Here is a 27,336-nt window from a genome sequence, read left to right as displayed (position 1 = left end):
ATTGATGTCACCTGTTAAATTCATTTCAAAATCAGCATAGATGAAGGGGAGGAGACAGGTTAAAGAAGAATGTTTAGGCCTTGAGACAATTGAGACATGGATTGTGTATGTGTGCCATTCAGAGGGTGAAAGTGCCTTTGAACAGGGTATGGTAGTAGATCCCAGGCGCACCCGTTAGTGTCAAGAACTGCAATGCTACTGGGTTTTTCAGTTTCCCGTGTGTATCGAGAATGGTCCACCACCCAAAGGACATCCAGCCAACTTGATACGACTGTGAGAAGCATTGTAGTCAACATGGGCCAGCATCCCTGTGGAATGCTTTCGACACCTTGTAGAGTCCATGCCCCAACGAATTGAGGCTATCCTGAGGGTAAAAAGCTGGCTGGTTCAGGAGGGACGGGAAGAGAAGTGAGCACACACACGATATGGCACACATACTATTGAGGACATAAGCCAGCAGGGAGAGCAGGGGGCCGGCTAGAGTTCATGTTCAGTCTCACACCGGCCACTCTGCTCCTCCATCTGCTCTTCTGTCCCTTGTGTGTGTGTGTGTGTGTGTGTGTGTGTGTGTGGGGGGGGGGGGGGGGGGGGGGGGGGGGGGCCTCCTGAGTCATCCTGCACACAGAGCTGAGCCACACAACATGGCAGAGAAACATGGGGACCAGATGAAGAGAATAACATAAATACAAAACTAGAGTGCCAGGAACACATTCTCACTTTTACTGTAGAGTAACACTGGAAAATGAACTGAGGGACAGAAAACTGTTGCCTTTCTCTTCACTCTTTCGCTCCGCTCTTCCACTGTTGGCTGTACCCTTGCTGTGGTAAACAGAGCAGGCAGGCGGTAGAACAAGACGCTCTTTGTTTCTTTCAGAGTGGGTTAGTGAAGCGATACCCTACGAGAAGAGGACAGAGCCCAGTTGATTTTACTCAGGTAAAAAGGATGAGAGAGAGAGAGAGAGAGCAAAGACAGAAAAATGGGTGGATACTAAAGAGATAAGGCCACGTCTCTCTCTCCCACCTCACAGAACCACTCTTTCACAAGTGTTCTTTCCTGCCCGTCTCATCCATCCCTCCACCTCCCAATCCTTTATTTTCCTTCCTCATCTGTTTCACAGGCACACCCTGCTCATCCCTAAATGACACTGTCTGCACACTGTAATCCCATAAAGCTGGTTAACCCAATACCCTGCAACTGACACACACACAAATTCTATTTGTGCCCATCCCAGGCAGCATTCGGTCTCATTGTCTCAGGGAGGTGAGCTTCCCTGACAGACCACGCTACAGAGCAGTGATTCATTCATACAGCATCCCCAGCCTCACCCCTTATCCCACTCTCCAACCCCCCCTCTGCAGGCAGAGTCTACACTGCACTTTTATTTGGCAGCTGTCCAGAGCAGTCTTGTGTTATTGCAGCAGCTCACTATGGCTCAGAAAAGCCACACACAACACACACACACACGCACGCACGCGCACGCACGCAAACACAAATAAAATAAACCCACACACACCCTCCTCGTTCTCTCCATCTCCCGCTCTTCCTCAGCAGAAGAAGGGCGAGGTCTCCTCACAGCTGAGGGTTGCTACTGCTCACTGAACAAATGGGCCACAGCACACTCCTCTAACACTACATACAGAGCGGAGGAAGCTAGCAACTACAGACATACAACTGCAAGATACAGAAAAACCCTATACTGCTAGACTGAAAGCAGGACCAGAGCATACATTGTTAGATACAGAGAATTGCTGCAGAAGCTACTACAAGCCTATAAAACCTTCAGCTAACTAGCTACATAAATAATGAATCCACCAATTGTAAGTTGCTCTGCATAAGAGCATCTGCTAAATGACCACTGCTTAATGTAAAAATACAACCACAGCTCCAGAGTAGAACTGAAAGTACTGCAACTGCACTTTAAATAATTCATGATTGAGCTGGGTATACTACATTTGATGTAACAGCTGATGTATATAGCTCAAAAAGGCATCAGACCCAAAGCGATCTTAATCCTTATTCATTTCCCTTAATTTATATTCTAAGTCAGCGGTATTCAACCTGGGGTCCACAGCCATCTATGGGTCTGTGGGGGTACTGCAGGGGGTCCTCTAAGATGAATGAATATCACTAGCAACAGAATAAACAAATTGTGAATTACATACTTACAGTAGAAAATAATGGAATATCTTTCTAATGACGTCAAATGTATTTCTCAACTCCTAATATTGAGTATATTACACTCAGTATCTGACACTGGCTTTGAAAAACCACCCGCAAGTACCAGTCGCAGCAAGTACCAGTCGCAGCAAGTACCAGTCGCAGCAAATGCCACAAGTCCCACTGGCTGCTGGTTAGCTTGCTTGACTTTTTGCCAACACATGGCTAACCTTTGTTTAATCAGCTAAACAGCTGCTATTAGCTAAAATGCATTTGGAGTTAGCTTATTAGCTAGAAAGTGATGTTAGCATAACCCTGAATAGGCTAAATGTGTAGAATTGCAGAAAGATACCTGTTTTCCAAACTACATCTAGTCTACTACGACAGGTTCTTATTTACATTTTAGTCATTTAGCAGACGCTCTTATCCAGAGCAACTTACAGTAGTGAATGCATACATTTCATTTCATGCATTTTTTTTTTGTTGTACTGGCGCCCCGTGGGAATCGAACCCACAACCCTGGAGTTGCACACACCATGCTGGCGTTGCAAACACCATGCTCTATCAATTGAGCCACAGGGAAGATCTGAGCAAGCCAAACCAGCACGGCCACAACAACCTTTCCTAATTAGCCCTAATTCACTTGGCGTTAGGTCTGAGCACGACCAGCTAGCTACTCCCAAATTATTAACCAACTTAACTCCCCTCTAGAGGATTTACAGGGCAGCTCTAACAAGACTCTTTTTATACATGGTACCATGGGGAACAGACAACAGGAAAACAGGAGTTCCTGAAAAGCAGATCGCTGAGATGGCATGGTCAACAACAGGATCTGTTGCAATGGCAAAGTGGAAAGGGTACAGTGTTAAAATTGTCATGACCATCATTACAGCATTTGTCTTAACAACATTGTTTGTTATGCTGGTGAGGACAATGTCATCATCATCATCATCATCCTCCCCATCACCCCGCCCCCCTGGTCCCTATGCGATGAGATAACTGGGCTGTTCATGTTGTTGACATTAGCAAGTGATTCCATTACCACCAGCTGCTGTGTGCCAGCAGCACAAGACCAGCGTAACCACAGCAGCAGTATCAATAACAAGGGGAGGGACGGGCCGCGGAAACAAAGACATTCTTCTCCTGTCCCTCAGGTTACACTGGTGATTAGTGTCCATCTCCCTTACTCCAAACTACCCCCATCCTCACACACCTAATAAGACAACCCGCCCTAGATTAGAGAACACCACATCTAAATGAAATAGATCTGAATCTGAGTGACAGAAGAAGTTGACATGTTTCGGAGTAGGATCAGGGTGGTTTTGCTAGTGTAGTCACTAGGTGGAACTAATCTGCATCAGAGGTGGAGAGAGACAGGATGTTGTGATGAAACAAGAAGACACAATGGTGAACTAGAGGTGCTGCCTATACTTTCAGTGAGGAAGCTGCCACGCAATAGTACACAGGTGTCAAAGTCATTCCACGGAGGGCCAAGTGTCCGTGGGTTTCGCTCCTCCCTTGTACTTGATTGAAAAATGAAGGTCATTAATTAGTAAGGAACTTCACTCACCTGGTTGTCTAGGGATTAGTTGAGAGGAAAAACCAAAAACCTGCAGACACTAGTTTGTATTTCTGAAGTATTCTCACAACATGATGGAAGCGTCCATTTATTTATGAGAGGTCTGACTAAGTGTGTATCTAGGAGGAGTCCGTGACAACATTGGTCTATCAGCCACTTTATTGGCCCACAGTAAATTAGACATCAGAAGTTTCCACATACATCATCTTTATTAGCCTACAATGTATGGGGGGGGGGGGGCATCATTGATAATGTACCAAATAGATTGCTATAGCAAACTAGATAAGTTGTCCTTGCCATATCAGTGAGTAAGTGGGTTTCCCAACTATTTTAGCCCTGCTTAATAGCCTCTCAAGAGAGCACTGTGTCCCATGGTAACCACACAAGATTATGCTCATTAAGTTGAGAGAGGGAGAAAGAGAAATTGCAACAGAGATAGTGCGAATGCGTGTATGCGTGCGTGCTTTCGTAAAGGAGGGATCACACGGTTGATGAAAGGCTAGAAGAGGATTTCTGGTGGTTGAGAGTGACTCGCTAGGTGCAATGAACTCACATTATAATGTTTAACCAAATTCCATTGTTAATACAGCATCACATGTCCTTGGGCCTCACCTTACACATGGTTAAAACAATGGGTCCAATAGCAGCTAGGGCAGAAAGACATAGGCCCACCTTCCTAACACTCTAGAGGGCAGTCAACTGGTTTCCATGGAACAAATGAAAAGTACCCAATTCATAGAGCTTTCACTGTTTGATTACCCATGTGTGGCCATGTCACTTGGACAAATTGCTTGTTCGTTTGAAATGCCCATTTGGCAGATATGAATGAATAGGCCTACTAATATGGCAAAATGAGAAATCCAATCTAACCACACTTGGCGTAATCAATTTAATTCCAAACATATATTCAACTCCCTTCACAGCAGAGCAATAACTTATTCCAAACGCATGGGGACTGATTAAGTGTGTTTGGACGTATGCACCAGGCACAGAATAACTCTGCCTTTTCCATTTGGTTCTCTTGGGGGGAGGAACTGCAGCCACACACACACACCCACACAAAGCCCTGCGGCTGGAAGCAAAATGTTTGTGTTGTTACTGTGACGATAAAGATACACAAAGTCAGTGTTCAGGCCTGATCAAGGTCTTGGGGACCACAAGACAATGACATGCGTCAGATAGACAGACAGTAGGTATCATTGTCTAAAGAGGAGACATTCAATCTATGGAAAGTCTGCAGTGTGGGTGTGTGACTTCCTCAAAAGTCCCCACAAGGATAGTAAAACAATGAAAATTCTCATTTTTCCAGGTCCCCAGAAGGACAAAGGTTATTTTAAGCGTAGGGGTTTGGTTTAGGGTTACAATTAGGGTTAAAATTAACTAGTGACTGGAAATTAGCCCTAAGAAGCCAACTGTGTGAATTGATCAAAGAATTGATCAATGAAGCATCCGAGAGGAAATAAATTTGCCTCACTATTGGCCTCAAGGACTGGAGATGCACAGTCCTGCTCTAAGTTGGAGCCACTGTAAGGAGCACATCCTACAGACCCAGAAAGGCGTAAATATACAACAAAAAACACACACGTCAAGGTACACACTGTTACCCAGATCCAAACCCAGTCCTCACCATTAAGGCAACCAGGTCTATAACAGTGTCAAGAGAAAAGATCAGTATCATTATTCATCTGGGGTAGTGTGTTAACATCATGGAGAATAGAGGACTTTATACACTATATAGGATGAGGCATCTTAGTGGTTTGAGGCTTCCTCTCCTCATCCTCTTCACCTTGACTGATGTAAAAACACATGAAAGAAATATGGTGGATGAAATATACACCGAGTGTACAAAACATTAAGAACACATTCCTAATATTGAGTTCCACCCCCTTCTTGAAAATCCTTCCTGAACCCGTCTCCTCCCCTTTACCTATATTGATTGAAGTGGATTTAACAAGTGACATCAATAAGGGATCTTTCACCTGGATTTAGCTGGCCAGTCGATGGAAAGAGCAGGCGTTCAGAATGTTTTGTACACTGTGTACATTCACCTGTCCAATTCTTTCACCTCAGATGTGACACGAAAGGAGACCGTTCAGACCATGGATGAAACAAACTGGATTTGGATGGACTGAATGGTATCGTTAAGCAGATGAATTCAATTAGGCATTATAGATCCCAAATAGTAGATTGTAGTTTGTTGGCTCTAAAGTGCTACCTCTCTGACCAACAAAGGTAATGAGTTAGACATTACCCTCAATGGTCATTCTCTAGGCAGACTCCTAGTCCCTACCAACCAGCTACACACGGACTGGAGGCCAACAAGACAGACTGACAGCCAGACATGGTTTTTGCCTCCATTCGCATTTGCCAAAATGCAAAGCACCCTGCTACACACCACCATGCTCATGACATGAGCGCTGACACACACACACACACACACACACACACACCCACACCCACCCCTTTTGAGTTTACACAAATCAGGATTCAAATGATGCTATGAGTAGGATGCTGCTTTGCTGCCTTCCATTGCTAAGCCAAAATGACAGCTTGGAAGGAAGTGGCTCGCTATGCACACACACGCGCACGTGTGCCTACACACACGTACACGCCTACACACACGTACACGCCTACACACACGTACACGCCTACACACAGACACAACGTAGTCTCAGAGCATTTTGTATTATTTTGTACGGAAATTTGAGAAACTCCATTTCGTATGATATGTTACAAATTTGCAAAACGTTTGATATGTTATGATTTCCAATTTGTGGGTCTAACGTTAGCTAGGTGGCTAGCTCTAAATTAGCTAGCTCTAGGGGTTAAGGTTAGGGAAAGGGTTAAGGTTAGGGTTTGCTAACAGGCTAAGTAGTTGCAAAGTTGATAATTATCTAAAATGCTAAAGCTGTCCGTGATGAGATCCGAACACGCATTAAGTAATCTTCCATGTTATACAACATAGCATACTAATTTCAATGTCCTGGATTTACACTTACTATGTTACATGTAGTCTATGAGACCAGTCTGCATGCACACACACACAAAAATGAAAAGCATTTCTAAGAAACACAGCCATTCATTGAGCTGCCTTGCAGGAAACTCAGGAGGGGAAACAAAAAATCCTGGAGAAGCAAGCTATGCAGGAAGAGGGGTACAAACTGACCCTGAGTCATCAAGGAAACTACACAACTCAAATGCAACAGAAAATGAAAAATGTAAAAACTTTGCATCACAGGCACAATATTCCTGCGAGTAATTTCCTTCACTTGGATGGGTTTTGCAAGCCTCAGGGTTTTAGAGTCAGGAAACCGGATTCTAAAACCTTTAAAGAAGCAGTCGATGTAGGCCCTGCATGAACAGATTTCAGCTGAAACTCTGCCAACTCACAGACAAATTGTCCATAGCTGTAGAGTCGTTCATCGAGATAAAACAAGCAGAGCCTGCCAAAACCAGACAACAGATTACAAAGGTTCAAAGGTGGCATGCAGCAAGAAAACGGTGACGTAAGAGAGGTTGGTATGGAGACAAAGACACAGTCAAACAGGGAGTCCAGTCAAACCGGGAGAAGCCAGTCAAACTGTGAGGGGGGGGGGGGGGGGGGGGGACATACTCAACCAGAACAGGTTGAGTGAAAGCTGAGCTCACTCAAATTTTTCACTAGATGTTATCAGGTGAGCAAGGCTATAACCTGTTATCTACACATTACAGATGCAGCTAGTGTGTGGAGCATAGTAACATCAGCAGGGCGTTTGTGGTTATAGCATTGGGCCAGTAACCAAACGGTCGTTGGTTCAAATACCCAAGGCGACGAGGTGAAACATCTGTCAATGTGCTCTTAAACAAGGAAACCCTCATTTGCTCCAGGGGCGTCGTACTACGATGGCTGCCCCTGTAAAACAACACATATCACTGCATCTGTCCAGTGTGTGACAATAAAACATTATTAGTATTATTAAATAAGCATTAGAGCCAACCCTCTGCTGCAACACTATGCATAGACATTGTCTGTCTGTCCACTCTCTAGTAATACATTTTAGCCTCAGTCTCTCTCTTTGGGTATCCCGGGTCACCGGAGTCTAAGAAAAAGAGAAGTGCTACCTTTGGTCGCTGTGTGTGGGTGACTGACCGACCATAATAACACACAGCCATAGTTACCACAGCAGGCAACATGAACTTTACTGGCAATTCACACCCACTCTCTCCCTGTAATTAGCAGACTCACATGCTATCAGGATGGGAGAATTATACCATGGAGATGAATGAAAGGGCGTGTGTGTTTCTATTTGCCATAAAAACACGGGCATCAGCCCGGCGTCGCAGGATAAGCTTTAGCAGTCAACACCTTGGCGATGTATGCAATGTCATTTTTAGTGTGTGTGTGTGCGTCTGTATATATGTGTGTGTGTGTGTGTCAGGGTACACTTAACTAAGCTAAAGCACTGTTTTGCTGGTTCAAAGCATGTAGCCTTTACACTCGTACATGGGTTGAAAATGAGAGATTTGGTCACTAATAAGCACCTAAATTTGAACGTAGTGTCTGTACAGTAATGCTATACATGACGTCAGAGCTCAGGCTCTGTGCTTCACAGTGCTGTGGGGGTTTTATACTGACAAACATTCTGAACTTGAGCACCTCGTGTGACAAGAAGTTGCCCCATCCCTCCTGGTAACTGGGAAACATTTAGGTTGGCCGAGTGAGGGGAATGCTGTAAATGAAGAGGACGATGTATTATGAAAGATGAGATGTTGAGAATTATAATAAATACCCACGAGTCCAAATGTGCACTTCACATTTCCAAGTCATAAAGCTCATGTCATATCCAGTGTCAACGTTTCTGATCACTATGTTTGATGTACAGTTACAAGATGACATGGTGTCATACCCTGGGTTGTTCTGAACAGAATGAGCCTGTTTGTTTATTGTGAAGAAAATGCCTGAATGCACTCATGAGTCCTTTCTATGCGCACCAAAATTACATTTCTCTGAATTGCCTTGTGAAAACCTAACACAGTAAGATCTTATTTTATAACTTAGCTAGTCATGTTGGCAATAGAACAAGCTTTCAAATTATACCCACCTGACCCAGATTGCAATTTATAAATGGGCCATTTTTGGATTGTGTAAACAGTAATTGTGTGATGGCGAGGATGCAGGGTTTTTGGGCATAATATGTATCAATACATCACATGCGACTCGTAATAAGACTAAGCAATTAGCCTATTCAAATGATTATCTGACTCCATAAAGATTATTTAGCAATATGCAAGAACACCATAGTGGAGTTACAGTAACAGGCAATGAAGAAATGTCTAAATACAAATGTATTGAATTACTTCGTAAAATGAACGGATTCACATACAAGGCATACACATAAGTTACAATGCATTACAAGGCATTACTCTATGCATATAGATCCTAAGGTTAACTTACAAGACAAAGCATGAACTTACTAGACCGGAGGCCTAGACAATGAGAATTGATCATATAACCTTCCTCCATGGACTGGATACAGGATAAGAGAGAGAACAAAGGCATTTAATTCCATTTATAACATCTGAAGATGTAACCTTTCAACCCAAAACCAACCATTGGTCAATCAAACGATACTAAGTTTACAGAGTAACCTGACCACCAAGGCCCAACCTAAACAGGTTGTCACAGCAGTTAAAGGCTTGTGTAGGGGATGAGACGTATGTAAATAAGACAGCATTCCTGAAAGGACAAGAAAACCTGTTTTAGAGTCATTTAGAGTTCACCCTGTCCAGATACAAGTTACAACAGAGATCACCCATCCATACAGATAGCATCAGAGTTCTCCTCAGTGAACAGTTACCACAGAGATCATCCATCCATACAGATAGCATCAGAGTTCTCCTTAGTGAACAGTTACCACAGAGATCATCCATCCATACAGATAGCATCAGAGTTCTCCTCAGTGAACAGTTACCACAGAGATCATCCATCCATACAGATAGCATCAGAGTTCTCCTCAGTGAACAGTTACCACAGAGATCATCCATCCATACAGATAGCATCAGAGTTCTCCTCAGTGAACAGTTACCACAGAGATCATCCATCCATACAGATAGCATCAGAGTTCTCCTCAGTGAACAGTTACCACAGAGATCATCCATCCATACAGATAGCATCAGAGTTCTCCTCAGTGAACAGTTACCACAGAGATCATCCATCCACACAGATAGCATCAGAGTTCTCCTCAGTGAACAGTTACCACAGAGATCATCCATCCATACAGATAGCATCAGAGTTCTCCTCAGTGAACAGTTACCACAGAGATCATCCATCCATACAGATAGCATCAGAGTTCTCCTCAGTGAACCCGTTTCAGATAGAATAATGCTATAGTATCCATGTTTGGTATCTATCAGTCATTCAATAGTCAGTCCTCTGGATACTGTAACAGATACATTTTGGCCCCTCAGAGGGAGAAGGGCTGACTAGTCCTTGGGCATTGACCTTTGTTCCTGGACCATTTGCCATGCAGCTCCATGTGACAGAGAACACATAAATTAGGGCCGAGCCTACATGTGTACCAAACAAAAAAACTAAAAGTGTGCTGGCTCTAGTTCCTCAATGGCACAGCTAGGAGAGCATTTTTTTTATTTTTATTAAAAGCACCTTATAGTTGAAGACTGTTCGTTGAGTCATAAAAGTGCATTGAAATGACTTAGAAACTGTGCACACTTTGCACACTTTGCAGAGGTGTGTGGCCACAGACAGACACCAGTTAATCCTCACACTTAAACCCCTGTCATTTTTATGTTATGTTGCACCTACCCAACATAATATATCCAGAGTAATTTCCTTATCAAGAAACGCAGCGAAAGGTACAGTGACTGTAAAATAACCCATACAATCAACAGTGTCATGTTGGGATTCAGTCTTGTGACCTCGTGTTCTCAACTTTGGTCTAATAATATTCCCATAAGCTGCAAACTGTTTTCTTTTCATGTGCTCCCATGGTTATGCATATGCTTGTATGTCTTCTGTAAGAAACATTTCCATTTAGCCCCATCCATAGAGGCCAATTCCCACAAGTATAACGTTAAACCCATAGGGCCGTTATAAATGAATAACCAGACACAGAATGTCTTACACAAACATACTGTGATCTACTTGTTCCTGGTACAGAGAGTGAACTTACTTCCTCAACACCCATATAAAAAGGGAGCAGAATAAGGAAGTTGACAGTTTAGCTGCATCAATACTTAAGTAATACCTCCAATTTAGGTAGTAATCACACCTATCATCGCAGTCCATCTATGCTGCAGGGTTAGCTGCAATTTTAGCTTTGAGAACATTACCTTGCATTGTGGTCAGTGTTTTATAAATATTGATTTTAATGACATGTCCATGTCCATTTGATGCACAAATAAACAAATATTACATAAAAATTGTATTTCCAATTTACTGTGAAATCTATAAAACGCAAGCTCGCAAGCTAGCTAGTTAGCAGACTGTAAAATCAAGCGTAACCAAAATGTTCAATGGGTTGTAGACTAGAGATGGCTTTAGGGCAGGAACTTGGCTGTCCCTGTGAGTGAATGCATGATGGAACTAACAGTGGCACAGACCATGTAGTAGTATAACATCCCCTTTATTCAGTACACCTGGGGGCTTCACCTACAAAACAACAAATCCCACACAAACAGCACTGACACACAAGAAGCACCTGGATTTCTCGTCTCGCTTGCTCTGAGTGTGCCGGTGCGTGGGTGTATCTATAAATAGGGCTTGTGCCTTCCCCAGCTCCGACGGGATCCTCTCATGTTTTAATTAAGTAAACTGCAGCCATCAAGCCCAGCTGTGGCCTGCATCCCCGGCCTCCCAACTGCATCACAGCATCCATGCTCCAGGGCCACAGAGAAGCTGAGCTCATATGGGTATGTGTGTGTGTGTGTGTGTGTGTGTGTGTGTGTGTGTGTGTGTGTGTGTGTGTGTGTGTGTGTGTGTGTGAGACGCAGTTTGTTGTGCTTGTTGGAGGGGGTCTATACGTGTTTTTATGACTACGCTCCTGTGACGCAGAAATTAGGGACTGAGCCTAAGGCAGAGAGGCATTCTGGGTAAAACATACTGGTGTTTCGGAAAACTCCCCTGGAGTGTAACAGAGAACGAGGGTACTCCCGATCTGTTTATCCCTGCCCCCTCGTCTCTCCAGCCATCTATTTGTTTCATTCTCCTCTGGTATCTCTTCACCTACTCATCCCAGAATTCTCCCACCCTCCCCTGTACCAACCCCCTATACCCTCCCCTGTACCAACCCCCTATACCCTCCCCTGTACCAACCCCCTATACCCTCCCCTGTACCAACCCCCTATACCCTCCCCTGTAACAACCCCCTATACCCTCCCGTCTCTCCCCTCCACCTACCCCTTATACCCTCCCCTGTCTCTCCCCTCCCCTATACCTACCCCTTATACCCTCCCCTGTACCTACCCCCTATACCCTCCCCTGTCTCTCCCCTCCCCTATACCTACCCCCTATACCCTCCCCTGTCTCTCCCCTCCCCATACCCTCCCCTGTACCTATCCCCTATACCCTCCCCTGTACCTACCCCTTATACCCTCCCCTGTCTCTCCCCTCCCCATACCCTCCCGTCTCTCCCCTCCCCTGAACCAACCCCCTACCCTACCCTACCCTGTCTCTCCCCTCCACCTACCCCTTATATCCTCCCCTGTCTCTCCCCTCCACCTACCCCTTATATCCTCCCCTGTCTCTCCCCTCCCCTATACCCTCCCCTGTACCTACCCCTATACCCTCCCCTGTCTCTCCCCTCCCCTATACCTACCCCTTATACCCTCCCCTGTACCAACCCCCTACCCTGTCTCTCCCCTCCACCTACCCCTTATATCCTCCCCTGTCTCTCCCCTCCCCTATACCTACCCCTTATACCCTCCCGTCTCTCCCCTCCACCTACCCCTTATATCCTCCCGTCTCTCCCCTCCCCTATACCTACCCCTTATACCCTCCCCTGTACCTACCCCCTATACCCTCCCCTGTCTCTCCCCTCCCCTATACCTACCCCTTATACCCTCCCCTGTCTCTCCCCTCCCCATACCCTCCCCTGTACCTACCCTCTATACCCTCCCCTGTCTCTCCCCTCCCCTGAACCAACCCCCTTACCCTACCCTGTCTCTCCCCTCCACCTACCCCTTATACCCTCCCCTGTCTCTCCCCTCCACCTACCCCTTATATCCTCCCCTCTCTCCCCTCCCCTATACCTACCCCTTATACCCTCCCCTGTACCTACCCCCTATACCCTCCCCTGTCTCTCCCCTCCCCTATACCTACCCCTTATACCCTCCCCTGTCTCTCCCCTCCCCTATACCTACCCCTTATACCCTCCCCTGTACCACCTCCCTACCCTGTCTCTCCCCTCCACCTACCCCTTATATCCTCCCCTGTCTCTCCCCTCCCCTATACCTACCCCTTATACCCTCCCCTGTACCTACCCCCTATACCCTCCCCTGTCTCTCCCCTCCCCTATACCTACCCCTTATACCCTCCCCTATACCTACCCCTTATACCCTCCCCTGTCTCTCCCCTCCCCTATACCTACCCCTTATTCCCTCCCCTGTCTCTCCCCTCCCCTATACCTACCCCTTATACCCTCCCCTGTACCACCTCCCTACCCTGTCTCTCCCCTCCACCTACCCCTTATATCCTCCCCTGTCTCTCCCCTCCCCTATACCTACCCCTTATACCCTCCCCTGTACCTACCCCCTATACCCTCCCCTGTCTCTCCCCTCCCCTCCACCTACCCCTTATATCCTCCCCTCTCTCCCCTCCCCTATACCTACCCCTTATACCCTCCCCTGTACCTACCCCCTATACCCTCCCCTGTCTCTCCCCTCCCCTATACCTACCTCTTATACCCTCCCCTGTCTCTCCCCTCCCCTATACCTACCCCTTATACCCTCCCCTGTACCACCTCCCTACCCTGTCTCTCCCCTCCACCTACCCCTTATATCCTCCCCTGTCTCTCCCCTCCCCTATACCTACCCCTTATACCCTCCCCTGTCTCTCCCCTCCCCTATACCTACCCCTTATACCCTCCCCTGTCTCTCCCCTCCCCATACCCTCCCCTGTCTCTCCCCTCCCCATACCCTCCCCTATACCTACCCCTTATACCCTCCCCTGTCTCTCCCCTCCCCTATACCTACCCCTTATACCCTCCCCTGTACCACCTCCCTACCCTGTCTCTCCCCTCCACCTACCCCTTATATCCTCCCCTGTCTCTCCCCTCCCCTATACCTACCCCTTATACCCTCCCCTGTACCTACCCCCTATACCCTCCCCTGTCTCTCCCCTCCCCTATACCTACCCCTTATACCCTCCCCTGTCTCCCCCCTCCCCTGTACCTATCCCCTATACCCTCCCCTGTACCTATCCCCTATACCCTCCCCTGTCTCTCCCCTCCCCTGTCTCTCCCCTCCCCATACCCTCCCCTGTACCTATCCCCTATACCCTCCCCTGTACCCATCCCCTATACCCTCCCCTGTCTCTCCCCTCCCCTGTCTCTCCCCTCCCCATACTCTCCCGTCTCTCCCCTCCACCTACCCCTTATACCTTCACCTGTCTCTCCCCTATATCTACCCCCTCCCATCTCTACCACTTAACCCCTCCCCTGTATCTTCTCTCCCCAAAATCTACCACTTACACCCTCCCCTATATCTATCACTTATACCCCCCGTCTCCCCTGTCTCCACCTACTTACATACCTCCCCTGTCTCCCTTCCTTCCTTTTTACACCCTCCCCCTCCTTCCTTTTTACACCCTCCCCCTCCTTCCTTTTTACACCCTCCCCCTCCTTCCTTTTTACACTCCACTCTCTACCTCCTCCCCCTTTCTTCCCTGTATGGCCATTAGTTTAAGTTGAATTTATTTACACCAAAGAAAGTGATAGACAACAATACAAATAAAAACACATTTCAAAAAATGGTGTGCAGGTTGTGTTAGGAAGCCCAAGGTATTATATGAAAACCACACCACAAAAAAAGTACTAAAATAAAGGTCTGTTAAAACACATAACAAAATCTACCAATTATAAATGAGTAAATGAATTAAATATATGTGTTTTGTTTAAATGTGTGTGTGCGCATGTGAGTGAGAGAGTTAGGCTATATGGAGGATGTCCCTGTATCCAACATCTCTCTCTCCATCATTCTTCCTCTTATCCCCATGTAATTCCTCCCTTTCCTAGTCAATTTCCACCCTTCTTCCCTAACCCCATTGTATTCCCCACCCCCAGAACTACTGTACTCTGACCTCTTCACCTTTATCACCCCTCTATGAGGCACCAGGTGTTGGGGTCTAAACTGTAGCTTTTAGTAGCAGCAGTCCTGCTCCTAGTTACCATCCATTATTAATGGCCTGCTGCTTGTTCTGGTTCTGGCCCCATCTTACTTTCAGGGGTCACGCAGCCATTAAAACACCACAATCAACACCCAGGAGAACCAGAGAGAGAGAGAGAGAGAGAAAGACAGGATATCAGAGTAACGGAAAACTGTTTGCACTAACAAATGGAGATCAACAATAAAATAAGTTAAAAAAAATTGTGGTAAACAACTGAAGCCAATTATGGCTTTAGAACGGCCGTCAATTGTTCAAAGAGTAATCTGGCTGACATTTAAAAAATAATAATAATTTCAAAAAAATTTTTAAAAAAATCGTAGACAAGAGTCAGGGTTAAAACCCCATGACCTGCAAAGCCAATTCCCATCAGTTGATGTGTTCCCCCATATGAACATTGATGAAGTCAGCTTGAATAGGTAAAAAGCACAGGTGGGTCAACAGCCATTCTGATGACTTCGGGAGATCAGCTTCCCTTTGAGGATTTGTAAAGTCCCAACGTGTGACTGGACATCCAATGGGTTGGAGCAGGACATCAAAATGTTTACCAACAAATACACCTGCTGAACTAGGACTCTGTCTTTATAATAGCTAATATGACTATAAAATCATTATTTCATATGCTTATAATGCTTTAACCATGTATTATATGTCTGTCCATGGACAATTGTTTGGGGGTTGAGTAAGGAGAGGTCGGCATTATATAGGCGTGTACCTTTAGTCCCAGTGAAGCAGTATAGCAGCGTTAAAAAATCATTAGAAAAGCTGGATGTTCTACAGTGAAGTGGTTCAAGCCCAATATCGGGGCTTCAATTTATTGCCTACCGCACACCATTTGCACACACTGTATATATATGCTTTCTTTTTCTATTGTATTATTGAATGTACGCTTGTTTATTCCATGTGTAACTCTGTTGTTGTTTGTGTCGCACTGCTTTGCTTTATCTTGGCCAGGTCGCAGTTGTAAATGAGAACTTGTTCTCAACAGGCCTACCTGGTTAAATAAAGGTGGGAAGTGAACATGAGCTTATTGAATAAATAGGACATAAGCACTATAGCTTCTGATCAAGAGACAAGTCAGAACAGTTTAGACCACATTGTACGTTGAAATAGAAGTGATGTTCTGACTATTGTTTCGTATAGAATACATTTATAAAGCATTATAAGCATATGTAATAATTATTTAAAGGAGTCCAAGACAGAGGGAAATACGGTGCTGTCCGAAATCCTTACTTTACCCCCACCCAATAATTTCCTAAACTAGATCCCCAGAACCCCGAGGGGTGCACGTTTTGGCCCTAACACTACACACAGCTGATTTAAATGATCAAAGCTTGATGATTATTTGAATCAGCTGTGTAGTGCTAGGGGGAAGAAGAAAAACACTTAGCAGAATATATTACCACGTTGTTAGTTTTAGCAAGGCCATCTTTGACTAATCGTGAAACCATTCATGACCTACTGTACAAAACATATGCCCTATAGTAACCCTTCTTCCCTGCCTCTGATTGGGCCCGCCTCTGCCGTTTGAATAGCATGAACCATGTGATCGGTTATCGCACTTCAACTAAGTAACTACTAACTTGTTCTTTATCATAGGAATTGTTACTCGAAACAGTTGTCATTTGTGTCAGATTTAATGCAGAATGTAAAGCTACACATTGATTCATGTCCAAGCTTCTCAACAGCATGAGGCTGGAGTGCTATATGCTCAGAGCTGAAGTAGAGGCTTGATCAACCCTCCCCAAATACAAAACTGACCACAGATTAAGGGCAACTTCATCCTTCTCAGCACAGTACTACCTACTAGTTTGCTGAGACACACCCACCCCGGTGATTAGCTTACTCAGTCCTATATCTATCCAGTGGTGTAAAGTACTTAAGTAGTACTTTCAAGTATTTTTACTTAAGTCATTTTTAGGGTATATATTTTTGAGAACCTTTACTTCATTACATTCCTAAAGAAAAGTTTGTACTTTTTACTCCACACATTTCCCTGACACCCAAAAGTACTTGTTACATTTTGAATGCTTCAGGACAATAAATTGTCTAATTCACACACTTATCAAGAGAACATCCCCAGTCATCCCTACTGCCTCTGAGCTGGTGGACTCACTAAACACATGCTTCATTTGAAAATGATGTCTGAGTGTTGGAGTGTGCTCCTGGCTATCCGTAAATGTAAAAAACAAGTAGAATTGTGTCATCTGGTTTGCTTAATATAAGTAATTTGAAATGTATAGTTTTACTTTTGATACTTATGGATCAAAAGTAAACGTAATTGTGAAAATATACTTAAGTATATTTAAAATCAAATACTTTTACTCAAGTAGTATTTTACTAGGCGACTTTCACTTGAGTCATTTTCTATTAAGGCATCTTTACTTTTACTCAAGTATGACAATTGGGTACTTTTTCCACCACTGTAACTCTCTTCACTCACTGTGCTGTGGAAGTCAAACTGTTCTGATCATTCAATAAATAAAATCACACCACTAATTGAGTCTAATCAGGAAATAACTATATTTTCTAAACAGTTGCCTAGCATGTTGTGGCATTAACATTATTGTAATAGCATTCTGTGGCAGTTTGCTGTGCTAGACTCTCACAGTGACTCTAACAGGCAGCATAAGACAGGCAATAAATGGTCAAGAATCATCCCACACAACAAGATAAGAGATATAATACAGTACAGTGTGCTGTAATAAAAACAGCTGACCTTTGGGCCACACATAGAAACTCATGACAACAGCTGGACACCTCAGCTGATAAACTGGCCCTGTAGGAGTGGGAGCAGCTCAGCTACATTACTGCACAATCCTCTAGGAGTTGGAGCAGCTACATTACTGTACATTCCTCTAGGAGTTGGAGCAGCTACATTACTGTACAGTCCACTAGGAGTGGGAGCAGCCAGCTACATTACTGTACAGTCCACTAGGAGTGGGAGCAGCCAGCTACATTACTGTACAGTCCTCTAGGAGTGGGAGCAGCCAGCTACATTACTGTACAGTCCTCTAGGAGTGGGAGCAGCCAGCTACATTACTGTACAGTCCTCTAGGAGTGGGAGCAACTACATTACTGTACAGTCCTCTAGGAGTGGGAGCAGCCCAGCTACGTTACTGTACAGTCCTCTAGGAGTGGGAGCAGCTTCACTCATGTACAGTTCTCTAGGAGTGGGAGCAGCTACATTACTGTACAGTTCTCTAGGAGTGGGAGCAGCTACATTACTGTACAGTCCTCTAGGAGTGGGAGCATCTACGTTACTGCACAGTCCTCTAGGAGTGGGAGCAGCTCAGCTACGTTACTGTACAGTTCTCTAGGAGTGGGAGCAGCTCAGCTACGTTACTGTACAGTCCTCTAGGAGTGGGAGCAGCTACGTTACTGTACAGTCCTCTAGGAGTGGGAGCCGCCCAGTTACGCCACTGTAAAGTCCTGTGGGAGTGGGAGCAGCCCAGTTACTGTAAAGTCCTGAGAGAGTGGGAGCAGCCCAGCCACTGTAAAGTCCTGTGAGAGTGGGAGCAGCCCAGTTACTGTAAAGTCCTGTAGGAGTGGGAGCAGCCCAGTTACTGTAATCTAGCCTGGGTACCAGACTGTTCAGCTATCATTCCACTCCTTGACACTCCTGTTTTTTGCCAAATCATTGCCAAAGACTTGGCAAATGACAGGAGTGGAAGGAATGAAAGCTAAACCGACTGGTACCCAGACTAAAAATCAATCCTCTATAACAAAGTATTCCATTCCATGAATTCTATTCTATTCAACCATGCATGTTGCACTCTGAACCTTGTTTCCAACGTTAGCGAGGATAATAAAATCACCAATAATACAAGTAGATTGATCCAATATGCTACGTTGCTCATCTGCAAAAGAGCAGGAACCCTAAAGCCGTTCTAATTATCCTCAGAGGCAGAAAATCAACAATGACTTCGCCATCATCACGCAGGTGCATTGCTAGCATCCAGTCGCGTCCCGGAATCATGAGCCATAAAATTGTCTGGAGACTTCCAAGCAGCCTAAGCAGAGAGACGCGCGGCTTCCCAAGCCTGTGAAACACTCCCGTTAGTTGCCAGCCCGAGCTGTACATGATCTTCAACACACAGACGTGAGGATCTCATTATAATCACATTAAGGGTGATTTCAGTGTATTACAGATCAATGGGGTCTGACTTACCGATACCAGGCGCTGAATAGATGAAGTACAATGCGGTGGTGGACAGTGAGAAGAGGAATATAAGCCCAAGGAATGACCTTCTCCGAAATCGCAAATGTGTCGGCATTATATAGTCGCAAAAACACGTAGACACGTTTTCTTCTTTACAATAGAGATAGGCTAACAGTAGGCCTCAAATCTCCCGAGCGTGTCCAGATGTAAACGCAATCCGCGAATAATCGGTTTTATTTGTCGACTGCAGCAGGGGATCTGCGGTAAAGATGAGTGGCCAAGCGAGTAGGAAGTCTAGCGAATAGAAAGACAGAATCGAAAGGTAGACAGCTAAAGCCAGCTTTGATTCAGTTTAGAAGAAGTCCCAATGTGGAACAGCTAATCGCGACAATGCAGTCAAAACTGTCGGTGTTGTAGTCAGTGGAAGGACATCATTAGCCTACAGTCAGACGCTGAGGAACTCGGCCGCTCCGGCGGTGGTAGCCTACTATGAACGGAAAGCTACTAGCGTCTATCTTCCACAACAAAATGTGCCATGCCTTTATGAGGAGGCGTCTCGTTTCCCCATAGGGAGTGTGTGCAAACTCTTTTACTACGTCACTGATACTGATTGACTTTATGCAGTGGTGGAAAATGTACTCAATTGTCATTCTTCAGTGAAAGTAAAGATACCTTCATAGAAAATGACTGTTTAATGGCTTCTGTTTATTTATTTATTTTAAATAAAATAATAGCTCATCAGCATTGAGCTAAACTGAGTAAGCTCAGTTGTGACATATTTAGCTTACATTGATTGGACTAAATCGTTTTTGGTATATTTTAGTTGTCACTGTATTAGACGAAAGCATAGGTGATTAAATGGTGTTGAAATGGTGCTAGAATAGTGGAGGCGTCGCCTGTTTTCTTTGCAACTTGCGGTAACTCTCCATGGTTCAAAGTCAATAGTTGTTTAGTAGTCCGAAAATGTCGGAAACATTAACTTGCTTGACCATGCTGTAGGTCATGTAACTGTCTGTTACACATGCAATATGTTTTATGGACTTCACCGGACAGATGTCTCCGGTTTGTGATGAAACAAAGGTGTGGTTGTATTTATTCTGCCACTGTGTCTTCTTATTGTCTCAGCCTTAGGCAACTCCGCCACTTTTCAACTTCATAGTCATTATCTGCAACACCAAACTACTGTCTATATATGTGAAAACTGAGCATTTCTACGTTTAATTAAAAAAAAAGTAGAGTTAAAAAGTTCTGATGACATCATCAAAAGTTAAAACATTTTAAAAACAGTGATTTTTAAACACTGAGATTTGCGTTGACATGGCTAGAAACTCGTTACAAGTTTTGAAAATCAATCAGAGAAGCATTGTTTAGGCCTTATCATTTTAACCACAGATCATAGAAACACACTGGAATAAACATACATTGCCTTTGGAAAGTATTCAGACCCCTTGAATTTTTTCACATTTTGTTAGTTTACAGCCTTATTCTAAAATTTATTAAATAGCTTTACCCCTCATCAATCTACCCCATAATGACAAAGCAAAAACCGTTTTTTTGAATTTTAGCTAATAAATATTTATAAACTGAAATATAACATACATACAGTGGGGAGAACAAGTATTTGATACACTGCCGATTTTGCCGGTTTTCCTACTTACAAAGCATGTAGAGGTCTGTAATTTTTTTATCATAGGTAGACTTGAACTGTGAGAGACAGAATCTAAAACAAAAATCCCGAAAATCACATTGTATGATTTTTAAGTAATTAATTTGCATTTTATTTTATGACATAAGTATTTGATACATCAGAAAAGCAGGACTTAATATTTGGTACAGAAACAATTACAGAGTTCATACGTTTCCTGTAGTTCTTGACCAGGTTTGCACACACTGCAGCAGGGATTTTGGCCCACTCCTCCATACAGACAATCTCCAGATCCTTCAGGTTTCGGGGCTGTCGATGGGCAACACGGACTTTCAGCTCCCTCCAAAGATTTTCTATTGGATTCAGGTCTGGAGACTGGCTAGGCCACTCCAGGACCTTGAGATGCTTCTTACGGAGCCACTCCTTGGTTGCCCTGGCTGTGTGTTTCGGGTCGTTGTCATGCTGGAAGACCCAGCCACGACCCATCTTCAATGCGCTTACTGAGGGAAGGAGGTTGTTGGCCAAGATCTCGCGATACATGGCCCCATCCATCCTCCCCTCAATATGGTGCAGTCGTCCTGTCCACTTTGCAGAAAAGCATCCCCAAAGAATGATGTTTCCACCTCCATTCTTCACGGTTGGGATGGTGTTCTTGGGGTTGTACTCATCCTTCTTCTTCCTCCAAACACCGCGAGTGGAGTTTAGAGCAAAAAGCTCTATTTTTGTCTCATCAGACCACATGACCTTCTCCCATTCCTCCTCTGGATCATCCAGATGGTCATTGGCAAACTTCAGACGGGCCTGGACATGCGCTGGCTTGAGCAGGGGGACCTTGCGTGCGCTGCAGGATTTTAATCCATGACGGCGTAGTGTGTAACTAATGGTTTTCTTTGAGACTGTGGTCCCAGCTCTCTTCAGGTCCTTGACCAGGTCCTGCCGTGTAGTTCTGGGCTGATCCCTTACCTTCCTCATGATCATTGATGCCCCACGAGGTGAGATCTTGCATGGAGCCCCAGATCAAGGGTGATTGACCGTCATCTTGAACTTCTTCCATTTTCTAATAATTGCGCCAACAGTTGTTGCCTTCTCACCAAGCTGCTTGCCTATTGTCCTGTAGCCCATCCCAGCCTTGTGCAGGTCTACAATTTCATCCCTGATGTCCTTACACAGCTCTCTGGTCTGGCCATTGTGGAGAGGTTGGAGTCTGTTTGATTGAGTGTGTGAACAGGTGTCTTTTATACAGGTAACGAGTTCAAACAGGTGCAGTTAATACAGGTAATGAGTGCAGAACAGGAGGGCTTCTTCAAGAAAAACTAACAGGTCTGTGAGAGCCGGAATTCTTAGTGGTTGGTAGGTGATCAAATACTTATGTCATGCAATAAAATGCAAATTAATTACTTACAAATCATATAATGTGATTTTCTGGATTTTTGTTTTAGATTCCGTCTCTCACAGTTCAAGTCTACCTATGATAAAAATGACAGACCTCTACATGCTTTGTAAGTAGGAAAACCTGCAAAATCGGCAGTGTATCAAATACTTGTTCTCCCCACTGTAAGTATTCAGACAGTTTACTCAGTACTTTGTTGAAGGACCTTTGGCAGCGATTACAGCCACAAGTCTTCTAGGATATGACGCTACAACCTTGGCACACCTGTATTTGGAGAGTTTCTCCCATTCTTCTCTTCATATCCTCTCAAGCTCTGTCAGGTTGGATGGGGAGCGTGGCTGCACAGCTATTTTCTCTCCAGAGATGTTCGATCGGGTTCAAGTCCGGGCTCTGGCTGGGCCATTCAACGACATTCAGAGGCTCATACCAAAGCAACTCCTGCGTTGTCTTGGCTGTGTGTTTAGGGTCGTTGTCCTGTTGGAATATGAACCATCACCCCAGTCTGAGGTCCTGAGTGCTCTGGAGAAGGTTTTCATTAAGGATATCTCTGTACTTTGCTCCGTTCATCTTTGCCTCGATCCTGACTAGTCTCCGAGTCCCTGCCACTGGACAACAACCCCACAGCATGATTCTGCCACCACCATGCTTCACTGTAGGGATGGTGCCAGGTTTCCTCCAGACGTGACGCTTGGCATTCAGGCCAAAGAGTTCAATCTTGGTTTCATCAGACCAGAGAATCTTGTTTCTCATGGTCTGAGAGTCTTTTGGTGCCTTTTTGCAAACTCCAAGCGGGCTGTCATGAGGTTTTTACTGAGGATTGGCTTCCGCCCGATTGGTGGAGTGCTGCAGAGATGGTTGTCCTTCTGGAAGGTTCTCCCATCTCCACAGAGGAACTCTATAGCTCTGTCAGAGTGAGCATTGGATTCTTATTCACCTCCCTGACCTAGGCCCTTCTCCCCCGATTGCTCAGTTTGGCCGGGTGGCCAGCTCTAGGTAGTCTTGGTGGTTCCAAACTTCTTCCATTTAAGAATGATGGAGTCCACTGTGTTCTTGGGGAACTTCCATGATGCAGAACTTTCTTTGGTACCCTTCCCCAGATCTGTGCCTCGACACAATCCTGTCTCGGAGCTCTACGGACAATTCCTTCGACCTCATGGCTTGGTTTTTGCTCTGACATGCACTGTCAACTGTGGGACCTTATATACAGTTGAAGTCGGAATTTTACATAGACTTAGGTTGGAGTCTCGTTTTTCAACCACTCCACAAATTTCTTGTTAACAAACTATAGTTTTGGCAAGTCGGTTAGGACATCTACTTTGTGCAAGACACAAGTCATTTTCCCAACAATTATATACAGACAGATTATTTAACTTACAATCCACTGTATCACAATTCCAGTGGGTCAGAAGTTAACATACACTAAGTTGACTGTGACTTTAAACAGCTTTGAAAATTCCAGAAAATGATGTCATGGCTTTAGAAGCTTCTGATAGGCTAATTGACATAATTTGAGTCAATTGGAGGTGTACCTGTGGATGTATTTCAAGGCCTACCTCCAAACTCTGCCTCTTTGCTTGACATCATGGGGAAATCAAAAGAAATCAGCCAAGACCTCAGAAAATAAATTGTAGACCCCCACAAGTCTGGTTCATCCTTGGGAGCAATTTCCAAACACTTGAAGGTACTACGTTCATCTGTACTAACAGTAGTACGCAAGTATAAATGGGACCACAGAGCCGTCATACCGCTCAGGAAGGAGACACGTTCTGTCTTCTACAGATTAACTTACTTTGGTGCGAAAAGTGCAAATCAATACCAGAACAACAGCAAAGGACCTTGTGAAGATGCTGGAGGAAACAGGTACAAAAGCATCTATATCCACAGTAAAACGAGTCCTATATCAATATAACCTGAAAGGCCGCTCTGCAAGGAAGAAGCCACTGCTCCAAAACCGGCATAAAAAAAGCCAGACTACGGTTTGCAACTGCACATGTGGACAAAGATCGTACTTTTTGTAGAAATATCCTCTGGTCTGATGAAACAAAAATAGAACAGTTTGGCCATAATGACCATCATTATGTTTTGAGGAAAAAGGGGGAGGCTTGCAAGCCGAAGAACACCATCCCAACCGTGAAGCACGGGGGTGGCAGCATCATGTTGTGGGGGTGCTTTGCTGCAGGAGGGACTGGTGCACTTCACAAAATAGATGGCATCCTGAGGAAAGGAAAATTATGTTGATATACTGAAGCAACATCTCAAGACATCAGTCAGGAAGTTAAAGCTTGGTTGCAAATGGGTCTTCCAAATGGACAATGACCCCAAGCATACTTCCAAAGTTGTGGCAAAATGGCTTAACGACAACAAAGTCAAGGTATTGGAGTGGCCATCACAAAGCCCTGACCTCATTCCTATAGACATTTTGTGGGCAGAACTGAAAAAGCGTATGCGAGCAAGACCTACAAACCTGACTCAGTTACACCAGCTGTCAGGAGGAATGGGCCAAAATTCACCCAACTTATTGTGGGAAGCTTGTGGAAGGCTAACGTTTGACCCAAGTTAAACAATATAAAGGCACTGCTACCAAGTACTAAATGAGTGTATGTAAACTTCTGATCCACTAGGAATGTGATGAAAGAAATACAAGCTGAATTAAATCATTCCCTCTGCTATTATTCTGACTTTTCACATTCTTAAAATAAAGTGGTGATCCTAACTGACCTAAGACAGGGAATTTTTCCTAGGATAAAATGTCAGGATTTGTGAAAAACTGATTTTAAATGTTTTTGGCTAAGATGTATGTAAACTTCCAACTTCAACTGTAGATAGGTGTGTGCCTTTCCAAATCATGTCCAATCAATTGAATTTACCACAGGTGGATTCCAATCAAGATGTATTAACAACTCAAGGATGATCATTGGCAACAGGATGCACCTGAGTGCAATTTCGAGTCCCATAGCAAAGGGTCTGATTTTGCAAACATTTCTAAAAACCTGTTTTCTCTTCGTCATTATGGGGTATTGTGTACAGATTGCAGAGAATTTGTTTTCAAAGCATCCTTCACCCATGCTGCCAAACATACCCTTGTAAAACTGACCATCCTACCGATCCTCGACTTCGGCGATGTCATTTACAAAATAGCCTCCAATACCCTACTCAATAAACTGGATGCAGTCTATCACAGTGCCATCCGTTTTGTCATCAAAGCGCAATATACTACCCACCACTGTGACCTGTACGGTCTTGTTGGCTGGCTCTCGCTTCATACTCGTCGCCAAACCCACTGGCTCCAGGTCATCTACAAGACCCTGCTAGGTAAAGTCCCCCCATATCTCAGCTCACTGGTCACCATAGCAGCACCCACCAGCACCCACCATAGCAGCAAGTGTTCCAGCAGGTATATCTCTCTGGTCACCCCCCAAAGCCAATTCCTCCTTTGGCTGTCTCTCCTTCCAGTTCTCTGCTGCCAATGACTGGAACGAACTACAAAAATCTCTGAAACTGGAAACACTTATCTCTCTCACTAGCTTTAAGCACCAGCTGTCAGAGCAGCTCACAGATCACTGCACCTGTACATAGCCCATCTATTATTTACCCTATACATCTACCTCTTCCCCTACTGTATTTATTTATTTATTTATTTTGCTTCTTTGCACCCCATTATTTCTATTTCTACTTTGCACTTTCTTCCACTACAAATCTAACATTCCAGTGTTTTACTTGCTATATTGTATTTACTTTGCCACCATGGACTTTTTTCCCTTTACCTCCCTTATCTCACCTCATTTGCTCACTTTGTATATTAAAGACTTATTTTTCTACTGTATTATTGACTGTATGTTTGTTTTACTCCATGTGTAACTCTGTGTTGTTGTATGTGTCGAACTGCTTTGCTGTATCTTGGCCAGGTCGCAATTGTAAATGAGAACTTGTTTTCAACTTGCCTACCTGGTTAAATAAAGGTCAAATAATTAAAAAAATCCTAATATATTTATTTTGTGTGTATGTCTGTGAGAGAGAAAGAGACAACATGTGACTGTGTGTTGTTTGTGTGTGTGTGTGTGTGCGTGTGTGCGTGCATGTAGCATATGTGTTTGTGCACATTTGTGTATCTGTTTATGTGCCAATGTGTGCATGGGTCTGTGATGGTCCTGTAGACTATGAATGGAAGTGAATATTTCCGCTTTGTAGAAATGTGCATTTTGGCATGTGTCGTGTAGACTATGTGAACATGTTGAGCACAAGGTCAGACCAGCCTATCCCTCAGAGTATGCTTTAAATAGCGCATTTTTAGAGAAATGCCGGGGGATGGGGAACTATGAGAGAGAGAGAGAGAGAGAGAGAGAGAGAGAGAGAGAGAGAGAGAGAGAGAGAGAGAGAGAGAGAGAGAGAGAGAGAGAGAGAGAGAGATGTGCCCTGGGCCATGCCAAAGAGGAAATGGTAAAGGGAGAAAAAGAGTGGTGTTGGTGTGTGCATGATCACCCCAAGCCACACAGTCAGTCAGTCAGTCACCACCTACATTCATAACTTCTGCCTTAGGCATGGCTTAGCGCAAACCAGGCATTCAAATGTTGGCTACCGTAATTTGACTGGCAACCAACAGCATAACAGCATCCTGATTTAAATGGCAGGCCTGTTGGTACAAAGAAGCAGTGAGTATATGGTTTAATTTACTGTAAGACCCATTGAATGTGGAACAATGGGCAGCATGGGGCTGGGCTGAAGATTGCCTTTTATTGTTTGTAGGCTTAACAAACATGTTCATTTCAATATTTTTTTTTACTGACAATTGAAAATGAATTGATATTTAGAATCTGACATTCACCCCCAATGCCACTAGTGTCGAATTTTCTCCATGTGAAATAGCCTAGGCCTACTCGTTCCAGTCCAGTCGCTATATAATGCAGGACGGCTCTTTCTTCAGAAACTCTAAATCCCGTGAAAAGTCATATCTTATTGCGCCTTATTTATTTTTATTTTTATTTTACCTTTATTTAACTAGGCAAGTCAGTTAAGAACAAATTCTTA

At 44.4% G+C, this 27,336-nt stretch overlaps 1 protein-coding gene across 1 annotated transcript in view; it reads right to left on the bottom strand.

Annotated features, from left to right (window-relative positions):
- The window catches only part of b4galt5 (beta-1,4-galactosyltransferase 5), a 58,243-nt gene extending 38,440 nt beyond the window's left edge, over positions 1-19,803 (bottom strand). The window contains exon 1 of the mRNA XM_014134699.3: positions 19,286-19,803. Within this exon, the coding sequence (XP_013990174.1) occupies positions 19,286-19,391 (106 nt within the window). The 5' untranslated portion in view covers positions 19,392-19,803. The remainder of the gene's footprint in view (positions 1-19,285) is intronic.
- Between the last annotated feature and the right edge of the window lie 7,533 nt (positions 19,804-27,336).

Source organism: Salmo salar, chromosome 13 (genome assembly GCF_965601325.2).
Source record: "Salmo salar chromosome 13, fSalSal1, whole genome shotgun sequence".
Lineage (NCBI taxonomy): Eukaryota > Metazoa > Chordata > Actinopteri > Salmoniformes > Salmonidae > Salmo > Salmo salar.
This window is presented reverse-complemented; position numbering and strand designations above follow the sequence as displayed.